General features: G+C 37.3%; 5 protein-coding genes across 7 annotated transcripts; 2 read left to right on the top strand and 3 right to left on the bottom strand.

Moving 5' to 3' along the window:
• The first annotated feature begins 216 nt into the window (after positions 1 to 216).
• On the top strand, positions 217 to 7,761 carry LOC133728900 (peroxisomal ATPase PEX1). 3 transcript variants are annotated; one of them, XM_062156343.1, is made up of 17 exons: positions 217 to 546; positions 630 to 803; positions 899 to 998; positions 1,202 to 1,672; positions 2,050 to 2,763; positions 3,030 to 3,121; positions 3,390 to 3,463; positions 3,650 to 3,872; positions 3,959 to 4,052; positions 4,185 to 4,339; positions 4,766 to 4,996; positions 5,205 to 5,405; positions 5,541 to 5,666; positions 5,749 to 5,810; positions 6,091 to 6,211; positions 6,772 to 7,056; positions 7,173 to 7,761. In XM_062156343.1, exons 1-17 carry the CDS (start codon positions 352 to 354, stop codon positions 7,209 to 7,211), a joined length of 3,357 nt encoding a protein of 1,118 aa, XP_062012327.1. In that variant the 5' UTR covers positions 217 to 351; the 3' UTR covers positions 7,212 to 7,761. The 3 variants fall into 3 exon arrangements, with proteins under 3 accessions (XP_062012327.1, XP_062012328.1, XP_062012329.1); XM_062156344.1 differs by having other exon boundaries at positions 218 to 546; positions 6,094 to 6,211; XM_062156345.1 differs by lacking the exon at positions 217 to 546 and having other exon boundaries at positions 759 to 803; positions 899 to 994.
• Positions 7,762 to 9,107: 1,346 nt separating this feature from the next.
• LOC133729299 (uncharacterized) lies at positions 9,108 to 10,281 on the top strand. Its single transcript, XM_062156797.1, has 3 exons — positions 9,108 to 9,392; positions 9,513 to 9,677; positions 9,837 to 10,281. Exons 1-3 carry the CDS (start codon positions 9,156 to 9,158, stop codon positions 10,104 to 10,106), a joined length of 672 nt encoding a protein of 223 aa, XP_062012781.1. The 5' UTR covers positions 9,108 to 9,155; the 3' UTR covers positions 10,107 to 10,281.
• Positions 10,282 to 10,610: 329 nt separating this feature from the next.
• Positions 10,611 to 12,705, bottom strand: LOC133728899 (glycine cleavage system H protein 2, mitochondrial). The gene is made up of 3 exons (XM_062156342.1): positions 12,483 to 12,705; positions 11,425 to 11,684; positions 10,611 to 10,989 (listed from the first exon to the last, which is right to left on the bottom strand). The coding sequence occupies exons 1-3, from the start codon at positions 12,553 to 12,555 to the stop codon at positions 10,864 to 10,866; spliced, it is 459 nt and encodes a 152-aa protein (XP_062012326.1). The 5' UTR covers positions 12,556 to 12,705; the 3' UTR covers positions 10,611 to 10,863.
• A 399-nt stretch (positions 12,706 to 13,104) lies between these two features.
• LOC133728898 (pentatricopeptide repeat-containing protein At2g35130) lies at positions 13,105 to 16,547 on the bottom strand. Its single transcript, XM_062156341.1, has 8 exons — positions 16,418 to 16,547; positions 15,721 to 15,911; positions 15,396 to 15,628; positions 15,062 to 15,311; positions 14,635 to 14,780; positions 14,258 to 14,463; positions 13,917 to 14,041; positions 13,105 to 13,823 (listed from the first exon to the last, which is right to left on the bottom strand). Coding segments are annotated over exons 1-8 (1,737 nt in total). The 5' UTR covers positions 16,420 to 16,547; the 3' UTR covers positions 13,105 to 13,239.
• A 285-nt stretch (positions 16,548 to 16,832) lies between these two features.
• LOC133732594 (proteasome subunit alpha type-2-A) lies at positions 16,833 to 20,738 on the bottom strand. The gene is made up of 11 exons (XM_062160177.1): positions 20,552 to 20,738; positions 20,393 to 20,469; positions 19,821 to 19,885; positions 19,672 to 19,718; positions 19,411 to 19,486; positions 19,190 to 19,257; positions 18,861 to 18,930; positions 18,681 to 18,766; positions 18,364 to 18,426; positions 17,923 to 17,988; positions 16,833 to 17,178 (listed from the first exon to the last, which is right to left on the bottom strand). Exons 1-11 carry the CDS (start codon positions 20,590 to 20,592, stop codon positions 17,130 to 17,132), a joined length of 708 nt encoding a protein of 235 aa, XP_062016161.1. The 5' UTR covers positions 20,593 to 20,738; the 3' UTR covers positions 16,833 to 17,129.
• Between the last annotated feature and the right edge of the window lie 97 nt (positions 20,739 to 20,835).

The following is a 20,835-nucleotide window of genomic DNA, read 5'->3' as shown; positions in this document are numbered from 1 at the left end:
ATTGATTCTTATTAGTTAACTATTTTTTTTTTTTAAGAATGATTTTTATTAGTTAACTAAATTTAGTGACTCATCTGAAAACAGAAGTTCAAATCTAATCATCTAACCGGCTTACTGAAGAGTGAACGCTATAAATTTTTAAACCAACCTCCCTATTATTGTAAAAAAAAAAAAAAAAAAAAGCATTAAAAATAATACAAAACTAATAAACTTCGAAAAAAAGAAAACATTATTGGGAGTGACGACTGACGACGCTTTTCAGTTGCGGCGCTGCGCAGACAGACGCAGCCGCGCTATCCTTTTTAATCATCATCATCTTCTTCTTCTAGCTCTAACCTCAATTCGGCAGTAATGGAGTTCGAGGTGAAATTAGTCGGTGCCATAGAGGACTGCTACGTCTCCCTCCCTCTCCCCCTAATCCAAACCCTCCACTCCTCCTCCCCATCTCTCCCTCCCGTCCTCGCCCTCGACCTCCGCTCCTCCTCAAACGACGACCGCTGGACCGTCGCTTGGTCCGGCGCCACCTCCTCTTCTCCCGCAATCGAGGTCAGCTCTCTATTTCATTTCTCTTCTCAACCAAAACAAGAAATAGAAATTAGTGGACTGAGAATTTACGATTCCGATTATAGGTAGCTCAGCAATTCGGAGAGTGTATTTCGATGCCGAATCGTTCTAGGGTTCAGGTGCGAGCTCTTTCGAATGTGGCGAAAGCTACTTTGGTGACGATCGAGCCGTGTACTGAGGATGATTGGGAGGTCATGGAGCTTAACTCCGAGCTTGCTGAGGCTGCTATATTGAATCAGGTACTCAAATGTAGTCAATTCAAGCTCTTTTGGTGCTTCTGGTGGTTTTATATAGTCTGGTTTTGGTTATAGTGTCGTACCTTTCGTTTATGCAGGTGAGGATTGTTCATGAAGGAATGAAGTTTCCTTTGTGGTTGCATGGCCGCACCACCATTACATTTCTTGTTGTTTCAACCTTTCCCAAGAAATCGGTGGGTAAGATGCTATATTCTCGTCCTAAATCAGTAAATTGCTTGCTGTATCCACTGTGAATTGTTAGTAATAGAAACGAATGAGCTGCGATTTACTTGTTCATGTAGATGTCAATCACTTTCCTTTATGCTGGGGCTAAATACTTGTAGGCTACAATAGTATCTTAGCCTGCTGGAATTAAGTACTGACTTGTGAGACATTGCCAGTGCAACTGGTGCCAGGGACTGAAGTCGCAGTTGCTCCAAAGAGACGCACGAATGTCAACTCGAATGGGGATGGAATGCTCTCGTCTAATATTTCAAAAGCACTACTCCGTGTTCAAGATGCAGACAGGAGATTAGTTCACCAAAGTAATGTGAAAGGTGTTGAGCTTGGAGTTGTTCTCACTTCTGTTGCTATTATTCACCCAGAAACAGCAAAAATGTTCTCATTACAGTCTCTTGAGTTAGTAGCTGTTGTGCCGAGATTGGTACCAAAAGAAAGCATGAAAAATTCTGAAAGTGATGGGTTGAGAATAAGAAGTTCAACAACAAAGGAATCTAGTGTTAGAGTTCCAAATGACAAAAAGGACAATCGTCAAGCAGTAGTTCGGCTGTTGATTTCCGACTCAGTTGCTAAAGGGCATCTAATGATTGCCCAGTCTCTTCGCCTCTACCTTAGGGCTGGTTTGCATTCATGTGAGTAAATCCTACACAGTGTTGAATATGGTTGTCATTCTTTGGTCTAGTGCATGTATACTCGAACGACGTTACTTTAGTTAATTTGAAAATGCTATTGGAAGACTTAAGAGTTTTGATTGTTATTGCTGATTTAGGTGCAAGGTATCTCTGGGCTCATTCTGCAGATTTAATCTTCTAATTATACATCCATGATCCTTTTTTTGACACTGTTACAGCGAACATTTTGTTTGTCTTCCCACTGTTAGTGCTTGTGTCTGTGTATGTGTGTGTTTTTGTTTGGTTCTGTTAGGTTTTTCATTTTCACAATAAAATCATTATGTCATTTCATTGGCCAGATTCTAGTCGCTTGAACGAGATTGCTTTCATGCCTGCAGGGGTTTATTTAAAGGGATGTGGTGCTATTTTGAAGAATAACATGCCAATGTGTTCACTTTCACCCTGCCACTTCAAGATATCTCCTAAAGAGAAAGCTGTTGAAAGAAATGGTTTACAAGTTCTTGACAGGCATATAACTCGTAAGAAGAATGACATGCTTCTAACACCTGGCTCAAGCACCTATATAGATGTTGTTGATTGGTCAACCCATGACAAAGTTGTTGCTGATTTTTCTTGCAAAGAGGATGAAGAACCTGCCCATCAGTCTGACAAGGGAAATGGGGTAGAAATTCTACTTAAAGCTTGGATCCTTGCACAGTTAGATGCTATTACTTCCAAAGCAGGAGTAGAAGTTAATTCATTGATTTTGGGAAATGAAACTTTGCTTCATTTTGAAGTGAAAGGGAACCAGTCTGGGATTGAGGAATCATCAAATGATTTCCTGGCAAACAATAATATGAATCCTGAAGTTCCAGTTGAAGTCTTGTATGTATTGACAATTTCCAAGGAATCTCAATGTGGCGGAAATGTGTATGAGCTTGTATTTGATGAAAGAAACAAAGGCAACAACAATAATCTTGACTCACTTGAAAAGCATATGGGTGAACCTGTGTCCTTTTATTCAGTAAGAGAAAGAATGTCTGACAAAGATATTACTTCTGATATATCTTCCTTGAGCTGGATGGGGACAACTGCTTCTGAAGTTTTAAATAGTAGGTATTTGTATTTCTTTGTGAACCTGTTTTCTCTCCTCAACTTTTTAGACGTTCAGTATCTCTTGCATACATAAATGTTTGATGGTCAATGACATTAAAAACTTTGTGTAGGACTTTAGAAAGTTGCTATGTTTTCTTTTAGTACTTGTCAGTGTCTCAAGGTGGATTTACCGGTATTACTAGTTTTGTAAGTTAATTATAGTCCTCCTCATCCCTTTAAGGAAGCCTTGGAGTCACCTAATACCTGATGTTTCCAATTGTAGGAATGTTGGTGTTACTAACTCCTGCTTATGGGGTATGGTTTAGTTCACATAATCTTCCTCTCCCTGGACATGTTCTGATACATGGACCTCCGGTGAGTTCATCATCTCTTGAAATTCAGTTTTCGTTGGGTTGTGGAACTTATGAAGTGCTCATATTTTGGTTTCTTTGATGCTAGCTTATCTAGTAAACTCTCTCAAGTTTTATAAAAAATGTAACTTTTTATTTATCCATTTTATCACACTGATTTTTAGGAATTAAATCTTCATATGATACTGCGCTTTGTCTTGCAAGACTGTTAAACTAAACTCTTTTAGTCCCTTGATCTGATGTTGATTTGTCCTTTTATTTTCTCCTATTAGGGTTCTGGAAAGACATTATTAGCGAGAACTGTTGGAAAATGTCTTGAGGAACATGGAGGCCTTCTAGCACACATGTAGGTCGTGATGTTGATGAATCAAATATTTTAATTTGTTTTCTCATCGGTCATTGTATTATTGAAAAGTTACTAGAAATAATATGAGTTATCATTAAACCTGCTAACGTAGTGAATCATGACATGGGCGGTTTTGAGGGGTGAAATATACTTTTATATAATGTCTTTGTTTTCTTTTCTGTGCAGAGTTTATGTATGCTGTTCTCAACTTGCCATGGAAAAGGCCTTGACCGTTCGCCAAGCACTCTCTAGCTACATATCTGAGGCTTTAGATCATGCACCATCTCTTGTAATTCTTGACGATCTTGATAGCATTGTTTCATCCTCTTCAGACTCAGAAGGATCTCAACCTTCAACTTCTGTTGTTGCACTAGCAGAATTTCTCATAGACATTATGGATGAATATGGGGTAATATATCGAGGACTATGGTTGCATTTTCACAGATATGCTGTTGTCCTCAAGTCAGCTAAGAAATCTATTGGTTGTCTGAACAGGAAAAAAGGAAGATCTCCTGTGGAATTGGCCCGCTTGCTTTCATAGCTTCCTCAAAGTCATTAGAGAGTATGCCACAGTCATTGAGCTCTTCAGGTTTGTTCTTTTTGAATGTGGAATGCATACTGCATTGTACTTGGTAAATCTATAAGATATGGTCAAAGCAGAGATTTGCTTATTTCAAGTTAATATTCTGAATGCTGTATTTTTAACTTCTATTATCATCAGGTAGGTTTGACTTTCATGTCCAAATGCCTGCTCCTGCTGTCTCAGAACGTGCAGCCATTTTGAAACATGAAATTCGGAGGCGTTGCTTGCAATGTTCTGATGAAATCTTACAAGATGTAGCTTCCAAATGTGATGGCTATGATGCATATGATCTGGTATTCTACCTTTTACTTAAATTACTTCTGGTGTTACTAGAGATTATGTAAATAGTATTACACATTCTGTCCAAAGAAAATAATATTATTATCGTCATTGTAATTGTCAGTGCCATCATCATTTTTCTTCTATTATTGCTGTAACTCTAGTGTCTCCTGTTGTAATTTGATCTTATTTGTAAGTAATCATTTCTGTATTTAGTTGGTCAATTATGTTTTTTTTGTTGTACTTGGTTGTGATTGTAGAGTCTTGATTTCAATGTGTCACAAGTTGACAAGTTGTTACCAATAAATGTTCTTTTATGCAAGTAGAGGAGCCTTGGTTGTTAGAATTCTTCATGCTCTCTTTAAATAAAAAACATCAACTAGTTGCTAGCATCAGCATCCATGGAGCAATCATAAATATTAACAGTCTCACTGTTTCAGGAAATCTTGGTTGATAGAACTGTCCATGCCGCCATAGGTCGTTTTCTGCCTTATCAGTTTGCTTCTGATGAGCGTGAAAAACCCACTTTACTTGTGGATGATTTCTCTCGGGCAATGCATGAGTTCCTTCCGGTTGCCATGCGTGACATCACTAAGTCTGCTTCTGAAGGGGGTCGTTCTGGGTGGGATGACGTTGGTGGTCTTGTTGACATTTGCAATGCAATTAAAGAGGCAAGATATTTATCAACTGAGTTAATATTTATATGTATAATTTTATTATTATTACAGAGCCTGATGATGTGTAGTAAAAGAGCTTTTATTTTTTTTGTAATTTTGTACTGCCATCAGATATTATGCGTCCTCTTTTTGATATGTTGATTTCAGTACTGATTGTACTTCTGTTTTTGTAATGCTCTCTCTCTCTCTCTCTCACAATCAGATGATTGAATTGCCTTCAAAATTCCCAAATATCTTTGCAAAAACTCCTTTAAGGTTGCGGTCAAATGTATTATTGTATGGGCCACCTGGCTGTGGAAAAACGCATATAGTTGGTTCTGCTGCTGCTGCCTGTTCACTACGATTTATATCAGTCAAAGGACCTGAGCTGTTGAATAAATACATTGGTGCTTCTGAGCAAGCTGTAAGTGTGAATGATATCTTTCAATAACTGAACCCCTTTGTGATTTTGCTGCTTAAATCATGTGAGATGTAAATAACATCTAGAAAATCAAAGGGTATATTCTTCTCAGAGGTGTAATTGAATGCTGCTGTCTAGGTTCGGGATATATTCTCCAAAGCAGCTGCTGCAGCACCATGCCTTCTCTTTTTTGACGAATTTGATTCTATTGCCCCAAAAAGGGGACATGACAATACTGGAGTAACTGATCGTGTTGTCAATCAGGTATGTCTGTTTTATTGTCCCATTTCTTTTTTTCTTCTCTTCATAGTTGACTTTCTTATCATCCTATCATTCTTTGTCGCAGTTTCTGACTGAATTGGATGGTGTTGAAGTTTTGACTGGTGTTTTTGTGTTTGCTGCAACAAGGTTAGTTTATCTTCGGAGAAGTTGTTTTATTTCTAATTTTGTATTCTTGATGTCAGTCTCTGGACAAGAATATTTTTGCCTGTATACTTGCCCATGATTTATCAATTAAACATTCCATAGAAGTTCAAGTTAGCAATTGTATTATATAATTGTTTCATTATGATTACTGCATGAATCCTATATAACACTAAGGAACTCGTCCTGTTACTGGATTGTTTATATCATCTTTGCTTCGGCTTTACTGAGTCCATTGTCTGCGACTGCATTTTTCATGTTAAAGCAGTAGACCAGATTTGCTTGATGCTGCACTTCTGAGACCTGGTAGGCTGGATCGCCTTCTGTTTTGTGATTTTCCATCTTCGCGTGAAAGGTTGGATATTCTAAGAGTCCTTTCGAAAAAGGTTAGTAATAACATGCATATATTTTAACAGCCATTTTGTTATATAGCAAACTTGTCTCCTTTACTCTTTTTCTTTTCGTGGCCCATATATGATATCCTGTGATTACTATCTATTGTAAGTTATCCTATATGTTCTTAAATGAGAATCTGGTGTTGCAGCATGATTATTTCAGTCCTGTATCGTTCATATTTGTGTGGGTCCTTGGTCAGAACCAGTGTCTACACTAGCAAAACTACTTAAAGAAAGTTATCCTATATGTTCTTAAATGAGAATCTGTTGTTGCAGCATGATTATTTCATTCCAGTATCGTTCATATTTCTGTGGGTCCTTGGTCAGAACCACTGTCTACACTAGCAAAACTACTTAAAGAAGGAGTCTCATGTACATGGTTAAAGCACGGTTGTAGGATCTCTTGCTTAGCTTTCTTCACTCTTTTTCTCATGACACCTCAGTTGAGCCTATTAGCTACTCGGAAATGATGAGGCTTTTTTCATTGTATAATATTTTTCTCTGTTCAATTCATTTTAGAATATAATTATGTTTATTTTGACCTGTTTCAGCTACCACTGGATGGTGATGTGGATTTATCTGCCATAGCTGATATGACTGAGGGATATAGTGGGGCTGACCTTCAAGCACTTCTCTCAGATGCTCAGCTTGCAGCAGTGCATGAAATTCTGGATGGTACATATACCAATGATCCAGGGAGAAAGCCAGTTATTTCGGATGCACTCTTGAAGTCTACTGCTTCCAGGACGAGACCATCTGTTTCTGAGGCTGAGAAGCAAAAATTTTACAACATTTACAGCCAGTTCTTGGATTCAAAAAGATCTGTTGCCGCACAGGTCTGTCTCTCTCCCTAAGTTTCATATGTGCTTGCACCAGGATCGTTCATTTGTTAGTTGCATATGTACATATTCAAATAGAGTTCTCATTTACGACTAAAATAATTTGTTTGCAGTCAAGAGATGCAAAAGGCAAGAGAGCAACCCTAGCATGAGATTTGACTGAGCCTGATGATCTAATATTCTTGTGGAGTTGTGGTAGAGCAAGATTCAGCATTCTATACTTTATATGGTTGGAGGTAGCTTTAGTTCTTCGTCGAGTGGCTGATGTTGCCTCGTCATCTTCACAAAAGAAGCAAAGAGGTGCAAGTCTACGTCGTGCACCATGCCACATGTACATAGAAGGCACTAGTTATACACCCCCAGGTCTTGATTTTGGTTTCAATGAGTGTTATGTGATAATGTAGCAAAAAGGAGGGGTAGGAATTGGTTTAATTAAACACCCAGAAAAAGTTTAGATTGATGAAAAAACCCAACAATGTGTTTATCTTGAATAAAAGATAAAGCTAGTGTAGTTGTTTTTGTGGGGTCACAGAGAGCTTAGATGACCGCAGTGATTCATCTGTGTATTAGGAATACAATGATGTATACAAATTTGAACTTGCATACATAGAGATGTAAGATGGCATGTATTGTGTGTTCTACACTACTCCCAATTTATGGAAAATTAGTTGATTTATTTATGAAATGAAACACTCAGATGTTTATCACAGGCTAATAATCAATCTGTTTTATATAGAAATGGTTTTATATATTAATAAGACGGCATAATTTGCCAGAACCTATTCACTGTGGCTTTGATTGAACAAAGCTAACAAAAACTTGTTGATATCAATACTTGATTACTTGAAAATTTGAAGTTTAAGAGGAAATAAAGACACCACAATTTTTGTTTTTGTTTTCTTTTCATCCTATCAGTTCAGGGCCTTTAGTAATTCGAATGATCGACCTCCAACCATATAGACATGCTTGATGCTAACCTAACCCGTCTATTACTTGTATAGAGGGCCATGTCATATTTCATACTTATGTTTGTGTCAAACAATGTTCCTTCCCTCGATTCCTATTATGTTGTTGTGTCAAATGATGTCATATCTAGCTACACTATCGGCTTGTTCATACGCATGAAAAATCTAGCTCCAGGAGGTAGGTCATGCGAAAAGCCTCATACATCTTTCAGGTAGGTCAACATTAATCAGATACAAGCATGAAGGCAAGTGGAAATGGAAATCAATCATTAATAACTAAATAAAAACAGAACAAGCACTTCATTAGTTTTACTCGCAGCAGCTTCCTCATCTGTCTTTGACAAGTAAATCAATGAAACATCATTCAGGTAATTCAATTTTCTCCTCATACTTGGTTTTTACGCAAGTCCCGATCAAATTTCCTTATTAATTATCCGAAGTACTCTTAAACCGGTTTTGATGTTCTGGCTTTAGTGTTCATCTCTCTCTAGCTACATCATCAAGTTACAGTTTACCAAGCTTTATAACATGTGCTTTAAGTAAATTACGTAGCAAGTGTTATTACTCTCTAATACTGAAGCTTTATCACTTAGCATGTTTAGTAACAAGATATTCATCGTACATAGCTAGAACTTTTGTATCAGGTCCATGACATATAAATTTATAATTTTGGAGCAGTATAAGTAGTATCAGTTAGATTTTTGGGGGGATTTCTAAGATTAGGAACGAAGGCTTTTGATAGAGAAAGCTTCTGCAAATTTCAGATGAAAATAAAGCAGTCACATGCAAAACCATAACCAAAACCTTGGACAATCCCCATTCAGGAAATGAAACTAAGACATCTATAAAGCTACAGTATTACCAAATGAGAAAAAAGGTTTTCATGCGCAACTGGCAACATATGTATCTTGCACAACAAGCAATCATTGATTGCATTTTGGTTGGCAGCTTTCTCTTTGTCATGAATCAAGAAAGAGAATCAAACCTACCAAACATGTTTCGTTTTCATACTAGGATATATATATGCCCAACGGTAGTCATGACTCGTACGCATACATCAAAGCCAATAAGTTTGAGATCCAACCTAGTAACTCCATTCATTGTTTTCTTGAAGGACACTAGTTGTTCAAGATGATCGGTAAGCGGATGATTCTGAACATTTCTGTGGAGAGTCTAGACGGAGTGAGTCGCATTGAGCCCGAAGGAGGCTGGAAGAACAAGTCACTCAAGTACCACATCAGAGTCAGTTGTACGGTCTGCAAAATAGAGCTCTTCGACTTGTATAATGGGAATATGGTTCCTTTGTATTTGTCTACTGCTTCTTGGTCAAGGGGACTAGATGGTATTGGATATCATAGACCTCTAACTGTAAGTACATACTACACTAGCTAGTTTCTTTACTTAAAAGTAATAGAGTACATACACAGATCAGTCTCATATTTGTGATATATTTTGGGGTATTAGTAAAAAATTTTACATGTATTTCAGTGCCCTGTATGCAAAGGCCACGGTGGTTTGAGGATTCTGAGAAGAGGAGGGAAACCCATGGTGGATGAAGGAGAGGTGATGCCGGTGATGGAGGTGCAGGTTGTAGGCAACTTTCAGGTGCACAAGGATATCAAATTGTTCTATTTTGGGTGGATGTGTAGAAAGGTACATATCTGATGATTAGTAATTTGTTATCTCTTATTTCTTAGTCACTTATTAGTAACTCTAGCATTGATTTTGTACAATTTGTAGTGTTAATATGCTTTATACATAGAGTCCTACTCACCAATATGTCTTTCCCTTATGGACATTTTCCCGGTACAGGATGATGATGACTACGACGATGATGATGGCAGTGGGGCGTTATTTGGGCCTTTTCATGTCGACAGAAAGGGGAACTATGCGTTCAAATATATAGTGAATGTTGATGACGATGATGATGAAGAAGATGAAGAAGTGATTCTGCAAATCAAAGGGCTGAAAGGATCTTTGGAGCTCACAGAATGGGAAGAAGAGGTAAAGGGACTCAGGTTCAAGTGTCTGTCTCGGTTGGATTCGGATTCGGATACGGATTCCACCGATTCTGATGAGTGATTAGTTCAGGTGCTAGCTAGCTCGTTACTGCTGATCTCCCAACTATATATATGCTATGTGATACGTTGTTAGACTGATCTTAGTTTTGTTGGGTAGTTGGACACTTGGACCAATCGTTTAGTTTACGCTTTCGGTAATGTTCTCTTGTTATTACTTGATCCTAATGCCTGCCTGAATATCCTGCAAGTTTAAACTAATACCTTCATATCTTGGATGCAATCTGTATTCAACAATTGTTTTAAAGCTAGTATCACCATTAATTCAATATTAGTCCTGGCCATTTAATCCCATAGTCAGAACTTGATCAGAAGCACCCAGTATGACACTTCATACACCAAGAACAAGAAGTTGTTAAAGTTTTGAGTAAACATTGTTTTGCATTTGATACTTAGAAAAATGACTAATGTTCATCAAACTCACATAATTTCTATTGGGAAGGCAATGCCAGCTGAATCTATCATCATATTATCTAGCTTGACCCCAAAAATGCATACTCATTGCAAGTGACTTACAAAAATGCTTGCTCGAAATTATTGCTACTTCAGTTTGTGGTACATACTTCATTTTTGATTGAAAAAGAAAAATCACGGCAGCAGCAAAGGATGTAACAAATAGGATCATTCCTAGTCAAGGAAAGCAGAGAAAAATACAGCATTAGAGCAGAAAGGGAATTTGCACTTTATGACTTCCTCCTGTATTGCATTCTATGCATAACAAACAGATTCTCAGTAGTGCCTGTTGCAACGGCCGGCATCAATCAATGTGCATCTTCTTCTTCACAAAACTTGGTGTACTTGTCTGAATCCATCAAGTTCTTCAGTTCTCCACTATCATTTATCTCTACTTTAATTATCCATCCCTTCTCATACGGGCTTGAGTTAACCTGGTACAGAAAAAACAGACCATATTACAAAAAGAAAACACTAAAGGGAGGAAAATCTTTTGCTGACATGTCTATAACAAAGTGATGTTCATAACATACACATTGTATAACAAAACTGTGCAGAGGTCCATAAGCTGAAGGAACACTAACTTTCAGTGAAGCATATGACTCTAGATAACACATAACTTGTACAACCTTGGGTTTCAGTATACATAATGAAGAGGATATAAGGCCCTATGTGATTTACAGATGCAATACTAACTTGGACTGTCTTCTACCTGGTTGAAAATTTATTTCAAAATCAAACCCATTCTGATATGATTTTATAACCACAATAGTAGTCAACAAGCACAAAAGCCCAAATTCATCTGACCACTTCTTCATGCAATTATCATATCGGCCAATCTAAATCTAACATAGGATGAGGGTACCTACCAAACCAGGGGAGCTGTTAAGCTCTTCATTGACTTCAACCACTTTTCCCGACACAGGAGAGTAAATATCACTGGTTGCCTTGACACTTTCAACTGCTCCAAACGCATCACCCTGCTTCACAGCAACCCCGACCTCTGGCAACTCAACATACACAACATCACCTAAATGATCTTGAGCATGATCAGTAATGCCGACAGATGCAGACTTTCCATCAACCTTCACCCACTCGTGAGAATTAGCATAGTTGAGATCCTTCACAACTGCATATAAATGGAAATGTTTAAGATGGATCACCATGAAGCTATAAATATAACAAAAGAGAACCAGTCGAACAGCCAACTACAATTCTATCTAGTTCAATAATAATAATCTCTTTCTGAGTCTGCACACAGAACAACGTCATACATCAACTTTAGTATTAGGCCCCCTATCTCTGCTACTAACGAATTGAATATGTAATCAGATAACATCATTGGGATAATAACAAAAGATTTATTTTCCTTTTCCCAGAATTATAACGTGTCAACTGGTTAAAACAAGAAATTATAAGACCAAACCAAATCTTCATGTTCATGAGTCATGACACCCACTTTCCATTTGTTTCAATTGCTTCTAATGGAAAAAGTCGCAACCAACCACAGATAAAAAAAGATCCTTTACCTCCTTGGTTAACATTTTGCTCATTCAAAATGCATACCACTCTGTCAAAACTAACCACAGTAATTCACAGCTGAAGCTAAATACTAAACCACACAAACTAACCGTGGCATCATAATTGGCAGATCCCTATATCTCACTAACATCCAAATATGCAAAGGACCCGAAAAACCCACTAATCTCCGCAACACTAAATCCAAAACCCACATCCACATCAAGCCATTTGGCCAAAAAACACACAACCCATCAATAAAAATCAGATCTTTGGTTGCCACAACCACAGATCAAGCACAAAAACCAAACTCCAAAAAGAGATCCATATTCAAAAGCATTCATCTTTACAAACATCATCCCAGAATTCAACTACAAAAATGGAAAAGCTGTGATCTTTGAAAGCTTACCAGAAGCAAACCCTCTGTGGGTCACTTGGATTCTGAGGTATGAAGCAGCCCTTGAAGCCAACCTTGAAGCCATTTGTGAATGAATCCGACCAAACACTACCACTCTGCCTCTTCTCTTTTTAATATAAATCGCAGTCTCTCTGTTTTATATATAGTGCGGTTGGTGCTTTGGTTGGTGTAGCCTTTTATTTTGGCCCTTCCCTAATTTTGATCATTTGTATAAAGGACGTAAATTTTTTTTTTATTTAACAGAACGAATATTTGGAGAAAATTTCCAAAAAATAAAAAAATTGGGGAAAGATTTATACGAGGTGGTGTGTCAACTTTTGTCAACAAACCCAATAAGCATTCAGAAGTTGGTGAGTGGCAGAGTGAGGTAGACAGTGTTGGATTCTAATAGAGACGTCACCGTGGTGGTTCATTTGGAATTTCCATAACACCATGGGTCTCTTTAGCACTAGTGAGTGGACCGACATTTTGTATTTTTCATTTTGACCCACTTGTGGTATTTTGGTTTTTCTTATACCCTTTTCTACATTGCAAATCTGGATCATGTTAGTGTAAAATTCCAATACTTTATAAGAACTTGGATCCTTCTTTGCACTATTCAGTTTCTTGGAAATCAACATAATTACAGAAACAGTAAAACTGAAATGAGCCATACAAGGATGAGCAACACCTAATCCAAAATGTTAGTCATGAATGTTTGGAGGGGCAGAACATGTTTGTGATCAATATTATTGACACAATGCCTCCATCAGATAGGTAAGACAGTCCTGACATCCTTGTGCATTGTTCTAATAACAACACTAACCTGCTTGGTTTGATCTTCGCTTGAGCAGGAAGCAAGAAGTACTTTAGCAGTTCCGCCATCTGGATAGCAACCCGCATCAATCATTTCTTCAAAAATTTCCAAGCATCTTGTGTATAGTTTCTTCCTAGAGTATGCTCCAAGACGAGAAGTCCATGTCACAACATCAGGTTTTAACTTCTTTACTGGAAGTGATTGAAAGAGCTCTTCCATCTTGTCGAAAAATCCTGCCCTTCCATAAATGTTAATCAAGATGTTATATGTACTGATATCAGCTGCATATGGTCCTTTTTCCAGTGCAGTCAAAACTTCCTCCATTTTTTCAAGCTGACCTAGCCGGCCATACAGGTTTAGCATACTGTTAATCACAAATGTGTCTAGCTCCAGCCCTGATTCTCGCATCTGGTTCACAATGTCTTCACATCTAGCTACATTCCCAGCTTTGGAGTAGGCAGATAAAAGTAGCATATGGGATTTGATTGTTGGGGTTATTCCTAATCGCTTCATCTCTTCAAACGCAGCTTGCGCGTCTGATGAGTAAAGATTATGAAATTAATTCAAGTGAACTGAGTGAAAAATGTTAATTTAACCTTCATCTCTTCAAAGGCTAAATGTTAAATTACCTTCATGCAGACCCCCTCTACCATATGCATCTACCATGATATTATATGAAGCTCTATCTGGTTCACATCCCATGTGCTGCATCAAAGAGAAAATTTCTGCAGCTCCATAAGGATATCCTGCTCGACTGTTAAGAGAGAAATGTCAAAGAAATTTGGGTCATATTGAAGCAACTTGGACATATATTTACTCTTAAAACATGTTATGCACTTTATATAGTTTGAAAGCTTTCCTGTTTCCTATAATATATTATATGATGTAATTCAGAACAAGTTCAGTATTGTACCATGAAATGATTTCACAATCATGGAACCTTAAAGAACAAAGCTCATGAGATATTAACCTGTAAGCTTCCATAAGGGCATTGTAAGCATACACATCAGGCTCAAGCCCTGCCTCTTGTAGCTGCTCAAATATCTCTTCTGCTTTCTCACAATTTCCTTCCCTAGCAAATGCATTTATCAAAGCAGTATATGTGCATATGTTCGGTTTACATTTCTGACTTCTCATTTCGCGGAACAGTTTTAGGGCCATAAAGGATTTTCTTGCCTGCAAAATATTTGAACTTTGATGAGACGTTGTATACTTGTATTGTATTGCATTGTTTAAGCAGGCAAGCAATACAACATGTGAGTACATGACATTTTCTTGTTAGTCATTCAAAGAACATACAACTTGAAGATATATTACACAAAATACTATGTTGTCAATTCTGCTCACCTTCCCATATATATTGATTAACATAGTATAAGTGTCCGCAGATGGTTCGCATTGATCTCTTTTCATCCTCTGAAAGATCTCTTCTGCTTTTTGAGGGTTTCCTCCTTTTATCAACCCATTAATATAAGCATCAAACACAATTGCACCTGAGTAAAATTAGGATCTTTCTGCATGAATTCACATTGTTCTTAGTGTAAAGGAAATGTAATCAATCGTATCTGATAAACTAACAAGAGATATTTAGGAAAAGTAAGGCACATCTGAAACCAAATCTCTAAGATATAACTGAAAGAAGAAAGAACAGTAACATACAGGTTATACTGATACTTTTCCACATTTCATTATGTAAGTTGTCAACTTAGCTCCTCCAACTAACTACATGTTTACTTATATGTATAAGCAGCTAGTAATTGAATAAGACACATACTTGGAGGAAGACCATACTTGCGCATTTCACCAAAAATGGCTTCAGCCCTATCTAGCAATCCAGACTTGCAGTAGGCCTTTATAAGAAGGGCATAAGTGTCCTCGGTGGGAATGCATCGAGCTTCAAGAAGTTCCAAATATGTGGATTCTGCCTCTTTATGCAGTGATTTCTGCCCATAAGCGTCTAGCAGTAAATTGAAGCAGATTACATCTGGCTTGTAGGAGCTCTTGTGCAATATCCACTCACATATCTAGCCAGCATTACAATATTACACTCAGCCAAGTCATTTCTAGTAATAAAATTCAACATGAAGTGGGATGTACTAGTTTCTCACCAAGATTATGGAATCCCACATTTTATTGAGACGAAGTTGAACAGCTACATTAATGATGTCATCCCATATGATATGAGAGGCCGGAAGAGTGTCAAGAACTTCCCATATTTTAATTCTATCCTCTTCGTTCTGTACAATGTCCAGAATCTGCTCAGCAGTGGGGCTCATCACTGGGAAAATTCCATCAACAAACCCAGATCCATACTTCCATCCTCGGCTCCTTAGAGAACCACCTATACAAAGAAGACCGTCCGCAATTTTGAACATGATGTATGCAATAACAGCTACTGCTAAGACAACAAAATGAGTGCAATGTTCTGATTACATCGTTTCCTAGACACTTTCTTGTGGTTGAAGCTTCTGAATTTCCCGCGTTTGTCAATATAGATGGTGTCAAGCTTAGGCTTGCTCTTTTCAGCAGCTCCACCATTGGAACTCTTGGCTTTCCATCTGCAATTAGTCTTGCAGCTTCTTGATCCAATGAAAATGTAGCTAATGGCACGCTCAACAGTCAACCTACATAAGTTTAATTATCAAATGAAATTACCATTTTTACAGAGGAAGTAAATTATTTGATCATCCAGAAGAAAACTTTTGCTTAAACATCACAAATCCTTTCAAAGGTTTGTGCTAAATGGACCATGAAAGTACCAAAAGACCACTCATATTTGGGAACAGATATGAATAGAAAGAAACAGACAACAAAGAAGACGCTAAATGGCCTCTGAGGAAGTAATACAAAGATAATGCCTTCGGTTTTTATATAACAAGTCATAAACTCATTATAATCCAGCATTCCTATCAAGAAAGAACAGGGTCCTAAGAAACATAAAACAATGCAAGACTGATAGTTTCATTTTTGCAACTGTCACTCGGACTGTTTTATGCTACTGATGGTCACTTTCTTCTACAGCCAGTTCCAATAATCCATTAAATTAAATGCCACGGAAACGAACAATGAAGAACGAGATAAGAATATCGAACTCAATGGACAATAGCCCAGAACGATGACTGAGACTTACATGAATACTTGGATGAGGAAATGGCATGGAGGAAGAGCTTCCAGTTTGGACGTTTGGTATTTTGCGAGTTTTGAGTGTGCAAGAAAGAAGATAGTCTTGATAACATGCAATGGGTGAAGGACAAAAACTACAGATATCTGGCGCGTATGGACAAACCTTTGTTTTATTTTTCTTCTAATTTTACCATTTCAGAATTATTTGGTGCTTTTAGAACGATTAGAAATTGATGGCAATATTGAACCCAAATCCATCGAGTTTTAATTGGTTAATTGGTGACTTTTGGGTACTTTGGAAAACCAACGGCATAATAACCTTACGAAACCAAGGGCATAGAGCAAGTTAATCATGCTATGCAAATAATCTTTCAACAGTAATCAGTTTAAACTGAATGTCATTTTCATGAAACCATGAGCCATTGGAAATGATAATGAGTCTACATTCATCAAATGCGAATCCAACACACAAATTTCCACCTTAAATTCATCCAGCTGAGTTAATAAACATGGTACAAATTGTTCCGAATGAGTCTTTAAGAGTTTGAAGGCTTCAAAATCCAGGGCTATTAATGATGGCAAAATGCTGCTCCAGCCCAAAAGGTTTGTGATTTGGTTCCAAAAGATCGACATAATTGTAACACATTAAATCACTTTCGCTAACTATCAACCATCTTGCAACCTATAACCATTGCAGATTGTGTCTGGTAACAGGAACACTACTCGACTTCAGCCAAATAATCTTCAATCTCTGCTGGGGATAGCACCCTGCAACAAAATGAGAATGCAAAGGCAATTCAGCCACAAATCAATTACTCAATGAGAAAATCACCAAGCAAGAATGATAACAAACTAGCAATAAACCAGGATGAGCAAAATTATTGTCAGGGGCAACTGATATTAATAAAAGAAATATTTTGATGACTCTATGATTCAAAGATGTGGGGCAATGTCAAAAGGTTTGGCACACATGAATGCATGGACCCCTGCTAGGTCTATACAGGTACTGTTGACAACTAGGGTTTTTAGGCCAGATGCAGTTTGGACTTCTACTTCTGCTACAGCAGTAGAGGCTAGAAATATAACTTTGTAAAGTTCATTTTATATAAAGAGACAGGTAAGTCTGTAAAAAAACAAAGAAGCCAATTTAATCAAAGCCAACCTCTAGCATTAGCTACTTGATGAAAGGAGGTGAAGGGTTTTCATTACCAATACATTTGCAATAATTATGTCATTTAAGCTGCTGTTATCTTGCTGATCTGTTTAAATGCATCCTATATCTCACTGAAGTATTTGTAGAAGCAAATATCTTGCAGTTAATTAGAGTTAATAGCAAAGATGCCTAAAAATTAGAATTAAAAGCATTTCTGCTATTTACAGCTTGTTCAGACTTCAAAGAATAAATTTCCAATACAATATCCCAACTGATAACATCTATCATTATATCACACACAAAATCTGACAAAACTTTGACATCAGCAAATTTAGTTAGGAAGTAAGTATGGAGCTTGCCTGAATATTTTGTCTTCGCCAATTATTCCAATCTCAATGTTCTTCCCTGAGATCTGTCCTTCAAATCTGCAACCAATAGGAAGCAACTGATTAAACCAATGACACAAATACAGAACTTAAAACTGAAACAGAATAGATTGCAGGCTTAATGCTGACATGCAAGAAAGGAAGAGCAATGAACTAGCATAACCACCTTGTAAATATGGTACCAAATACTTTAAACTAAGACAATGATTGAATGACGGCAACTCAAGCCAGTACTTGTATTTGCTTAAGCTCCAAGCAGTATCAAATATTTTCATTTTATATTGTCGTGAATATCAATACTTCATGATAAAGCAGAATAAAACAAACTTTTTCATTTTTTGAGGTTCTTCCTTTTTTTCTTCATCCTAAGCACTATGCATTTCTTAAAAAAATAAACAGTGTAGAAATCAGTACCCCTCCTTCAGAGTCAAAATAGCCGTGTGCACAGCATCTTCAAGCTCAATTTCATCAGTGTACCTAAATAGAAAAGAAAAAATACATAATGTTGAGAATATTAGAAAATGCTAGAATGTCAAACCCCAGCTAAATTGTTTTATGACGCACACCTACATACACATACAGACACATATCATATACATACATATATAATTAAATGTGTATGTGTGTGGTATTAAGCAAAAACGTGCAGCTGATTATGTGTGTATATATATATATAGATATCAATTTGAACAAGAAGTTTTTGCTGAAATGTCTAAAATCACATAGAGTACCTCTTCTCAAGAAAAGTTTTTGCATTCGAGACATTCTTTCCCATTGCAGAGGCTTTCCATGAAAAATATGAACCTGAAGGATCAACCTACAGAGAAATTTATGTTTAGTTGCAGAATCGAACAACTAAAAACAGTAAATAACCAAACTAATCGATAATCAATATTGCAGAGCTGAAGTACCTGGAATAGTTGGGGGCCACTGTCATCGAAACCAGCAACCAGAAGAGATACTCCAAAAGGCCTTACACCACTGCAAAGAAAAGAAAAGAAAATACATCACTAAATTTTATACAGTCGTTCAAGTTTTTGTTTCTCTGGTAACACTCATTCATTCAAGTTCAAAATCAGCTGCACGTCTTGAAATAAGAAATCTCACAAGTAGAAGGTGTTGTAATACTTTAAGTTTTGCACTTCAGTACTTATATATCCTACTTCCCAAATCTCTTTTTATCTTGCTAAGAGAAAGAAAATAAAATAGTCACTATCCATATGAAGAGTTTGGTAATTACCCAGATTGAGTAAACTCTTGCATCACAGCAGCAGTTTCCCTCACAAGTTGAGTAACAGGGATTGGTTCCTACAAGTAAAAGTTTTACACAAATTAGAACCTTGACCATAAGAAAGCAACTTATTTTTTAGTCATATTTTTTAAAAAAAAGGAAGGATGAATCTTTGCCAAATCACATCTTGAAGACATAAAATCAAATATGCAGAGAGGAAAACTGAATACCTTATATAACTGATGATACTGTACTGCCTGCTTCCTGCTTTTCCGAACCAAAACTCGAAAATCAGGACCCATACCACTGCAGTATAGAAAGTAATGGTGAGAAGAATTAAAAAAGCCCATTTCAAAGATTAAAACTTGCTGAATTGTTTAAAATTCTCGTATGGACAGGCGACTACGAAGTGTCCACGATATGAAGGATCACCTCTACGCTACACTAAGAGATTAACGGTCCTAATTACAGGAAATGCAGAAAAAGCCAACCTGTAAACAACTCCAATATTTGGTGTCAAACACTGTATCTTTTGAACCTGATCAATGAAAATGCATCTCATTCAGCAACCGAGCCAATACAAACAACAAACTTAAGCAGATACAAAAATATAATACAGGAAACATCAAGTGTGACTTACAGATGCTTCATCAACCAAGATTGAAGGTAGCTTCTTCTCGGTGGCAATAACAACCCCATTGGAAGCTGCAGTCACGAAGTATACTCAATTAAACAGACATCCGCATCTACTAAAGACAACACTTAAATTCTTCCCTTCATATCACATCAGCAGGCCACAAACTTTCCGAGTATTTCCTTAGAAACATACATCCAGACAAATTCGGAACACCACAGAAAGTCCCATATTTATCACGGAATTTGTTTTTAATACCCAATTTGGCTAATCAAAAGCACATGTCACATAAAAAGACCTAGCTAGCCAAATTGTACAATTGTCTCACTCCACTATTCTTTCTGCAGATTTAGACTCAAACTACATATCGATTCCAGAGTATGTTCTATCCAAATCTCACCTAAACATCAGATCATGCATTTCAATTTCAGCACAAATTCTTATTAGCTCAGATAAAAAATCCAGCTTTGGAGTTCAAACCATTACAAACCCAAATTCTAATTCTAGTTCATTCAACGTATCACAAAGACTACAAATACTAGTTCAAACAAAAGCAGAGAAAACCCAGAGCACATTACCTTTGATCCCCAAAGAGGTCTGACCCGACCCGACTGCTGTCAAAGCGTGCTCGATCTGCACAAGCTTCCCTGAAGGACTGCCCAACATAAACCCTAAATTAACCAAAAATTACAAAAACCCATCCAAATTTCTAAACCTGTAATCGGCGGAGGGTTTACCTGAAAGTGGTGAGCGAAAACGAGTACTGACTGTCGCCCATGGTGCACTAGAGAGAGAAAGACTGAAACTTTGGGTTTGGGTTGAGGTAAAGATTGAAGCTTTTTCTTTGTTTTGAGGAAACGGAGAGAGATTTGAGTGTGGTTTTGGGCGAAAGAGCATAAAAGGGGACTCTGAAACTGAGCTTTTCTTGTTGGAGAAGAAGGTTTTGGTTTGGTTAGGGGAATGGGCTTTGAATCGGTTGACCCAAAAACTAGACTGGGCTTTGAATCTGTTGACCCAACTA

This window comes from Rosa rugosa, chromosome 2 (genome assembly GCF_958449725.1).
Source record: "Rosa rugosa chromosome 2, drRosRugo1.1, whole genome shotgun sequence".
Classification (NCBI taxonomy): Eukaryota; Viridiplantae; Streptophyta; class Magnoliopsida; order Rosales; family Rosaceae; genus Rosa; species Rosa rugosa.
The sequence above is the reverse complement of the archived record's forward strand: the minus strand, read 5'-3'. Positions and strand labels throughout refer to the sequence as shown.